Source organism: Myotis davidii, unplaced genomic scaffold, assembly GCF_000327345.1.
Source record: "Myotis davidii unplaced genomic scaffold, ASM32734v1 scaffold991, whole genome shotgun sequence".
Taxonomy (NCBI): Eukaryota; Metazoa; Chordata; class Mammalia; order Chiroptera; family Vespertilionidae; genus Myotis; species Myotis davidii.
In genome coordinates, this window is record NW_006283137.1 from 46,234 (window position 1) to 48,450 (window position 2,217).

The 2,217-nt window shown below is 61.2% G+C and overlaps 1 protein-coding gene across 1 annotated transcript in view; it reads right to left on the minus strand.

Annotated features, from left to right (window-relative positions):
- Positions 1–2,217, minus strand: part of TK1 (thymidine kinase 1, soluble) — a 12,764-nt gene that overhangs the window by 5,213 nt on the left and 5,334 nt on the right. The window contains exon 2 of the mRNA XM_015562652.1: positions 1,560–1,670. Within this exon, the coding sequence (XP_015418138.1) occupies positions 1,560–1,670 (111 nt within the window). The remainder of the gene's footprint in view (positions 1–1,559; positions 1,671–2,217) is intronic.

Consider the following 2,217-nt stretch of genomic DNA (forward strand, 5'->3'; position numbering starts at 1 on the left):
CCAGCTTCGGCCAGGGCAGCATGGGAGCATTGTCACGCCGCCAAGCACTCGGTCAGTCATCACAGCCGCCGCCCTGACAGCCCCTGTCAGCCCGGACGGTGACAGCCAGGGTGGCATTTCACCCCATCTGACCGGCTCCAATCCCCGCTGCGTCGTCTCCTCTGCTTTTACGGTCCTTCCCGGGGACGCCCCGTCCTGTGCAGCGGGATGAGGACGCACACTGGGAGGTAAGTGGGCCTGCAGCAGTCGGCATGGCCGGGAGTGGCCCTCTAATCCCGGACACTCACCTCCAAGTCCCCACACTCGCCCTGCCCCGCCCCGCCCCGCTGGGCTTCAGGACCCCGCGCTCACACCGGGCCGTTTTGCTGGTTTTGCTGCTGGGGCTCCGGTGGGCAAGTCCCGAGGACAGACAGGTGTGTCTCAGGCTCAGAACCAGGCCCGATCTGCTGCCCAGGAGGAGGCAGGAGGGGAACTGAAGGGAACCCCGACCTCAAGTTGCAGCCTGAACTGTGCATGGAGCGCAGGCAGAGAAACATAAGCCAGGGATCGTGAAGGGGCAAGACCACAGGGAGTGGCCGAGGACAGACCACTGAAGTTAAAAAAAAGCCCAATGTGTAGCCCGGCCAGTGTGGCTCAGTGGTTGAGCACCAATCTATGAACTAGGAGGTCACAGTTTGATTCCCGGTCAGGGCACATGCCGGGGGTTTCAGGCTCCATCCCCAGTGTGGGCTGTGTAGGAGGTGGCTGGTCAATGATTCTCTCTCATCAATGATGTTTCTATCTCTCTCTCTCCCCTCCTCTCTAAAAATCAATAAAAATATATGTATCTATATATAAAAGCCTAAGCGACTGTTACAACTGGTCAACTAAACGACCTATCGACCGGTCACTATGATGCAGCTCAATGCAGGAGCTGCCCCCTGGTGGTCAGTGCACTCCCACAGCCAACCTCCTGCAGTCCTTCCCCCATGGCCAGCTCTGATCGGCCAGGACAGGGACTGGGCGAGATGGCCCCGATCAGCCTGATGGCTGGCCAGGCCAGGTCCCGATCAGCCTGATCGCCGGCCAGGCCGAGGGACAAGTTCGTGCACGGGGCCTCTTAACTTAAAAACAAATGAAAAACAACAACGAAAACCAAAATGTAGGCCAAACAAAACCGGCTTGCAGCCTCTGCAGGGCTCTCAACCTTGGCAGGCGCCACAGGCGACAGTGGCAGGTCCTCGTGGCGTGAGGGTTGCCCTATGCCTTGAGCATTGCAGGATGTCCAGCAGTACCCCTGCCCTCTGTCCTCCAGATGCCAGAGGCACGCACCCCCTTCCAGTTGTGAAAACTAAACACATTCCCAGGCGTTGCTGAATGGACTCCGGGGGCAGAATCGCCCCGGGAAAGGCCTCGTCCCAGGCTCCCGTGCCAGGCAACCCGGGAAGTTTGCCGACTGGAACACTCCAGGCCAGGCGTCAGCCTTCTCCACCGTCCCACCGAAGGCTCTGACAGCATGTTCTGTGCCGTGAAACTTCACGGGGCGTCTCAGGTGAGGTGTCAGGAGGGGGCGGACTGACCGGTCGTGCGTGGAGAACTGGCTGCTGTACCGCGTGTCCTTGGCGTATTTGATTACCAAGCACTTGTACTGGGCGATCTGGAAGCGCTGGACCCGTCGCATCAGCTCAGTGCTGCAAAGGCAGGGGCAGTGAGGCCCACGGGGGAGGGCAGTGGGGCCCATGGGCAGGGGGCCGTGAGGCCCATGGGGGAGGGCAGTGGGGAGGACCCGCCAGCCAGGCCAGGCCCCGCCACCTCCCGGGCTCACAGACACCCACTGTGTCAGTCAGGGCACATGCTGGTTTCGGCTAGATCCCCAGTAGGGGGCGTGCAGGAGGCAGCTGATGGATGCTTCTACCTCTCCCTCTGCCTTCCTCTATCTAAAAACCAATAAAATCTTTAAAAAAATAAAAAGAGCCAGGAAGTTTTGAGGGGCTCAGGAGCCCCACCTCCTCGGGTCCTATCACAGCGGGGCCTGGGGAGCAGACGCTCGCTTGCTGCTCGGGCTCAGCGCGCTCGGCGTCCAAGGAAATCTCCCTGGAAGGAGGCCCCAGGCGCAGCGTTTTAGACTTGGCGCCCCCTTCTGAGCGCGGGGCTCGGCTGTGCGCCGCTCAGTGACGGGCTCAGGGAGGAGGGGGGGCCTGACCGGCAGGCGGGGGAGGGCCTCCTCCAGGACCACGT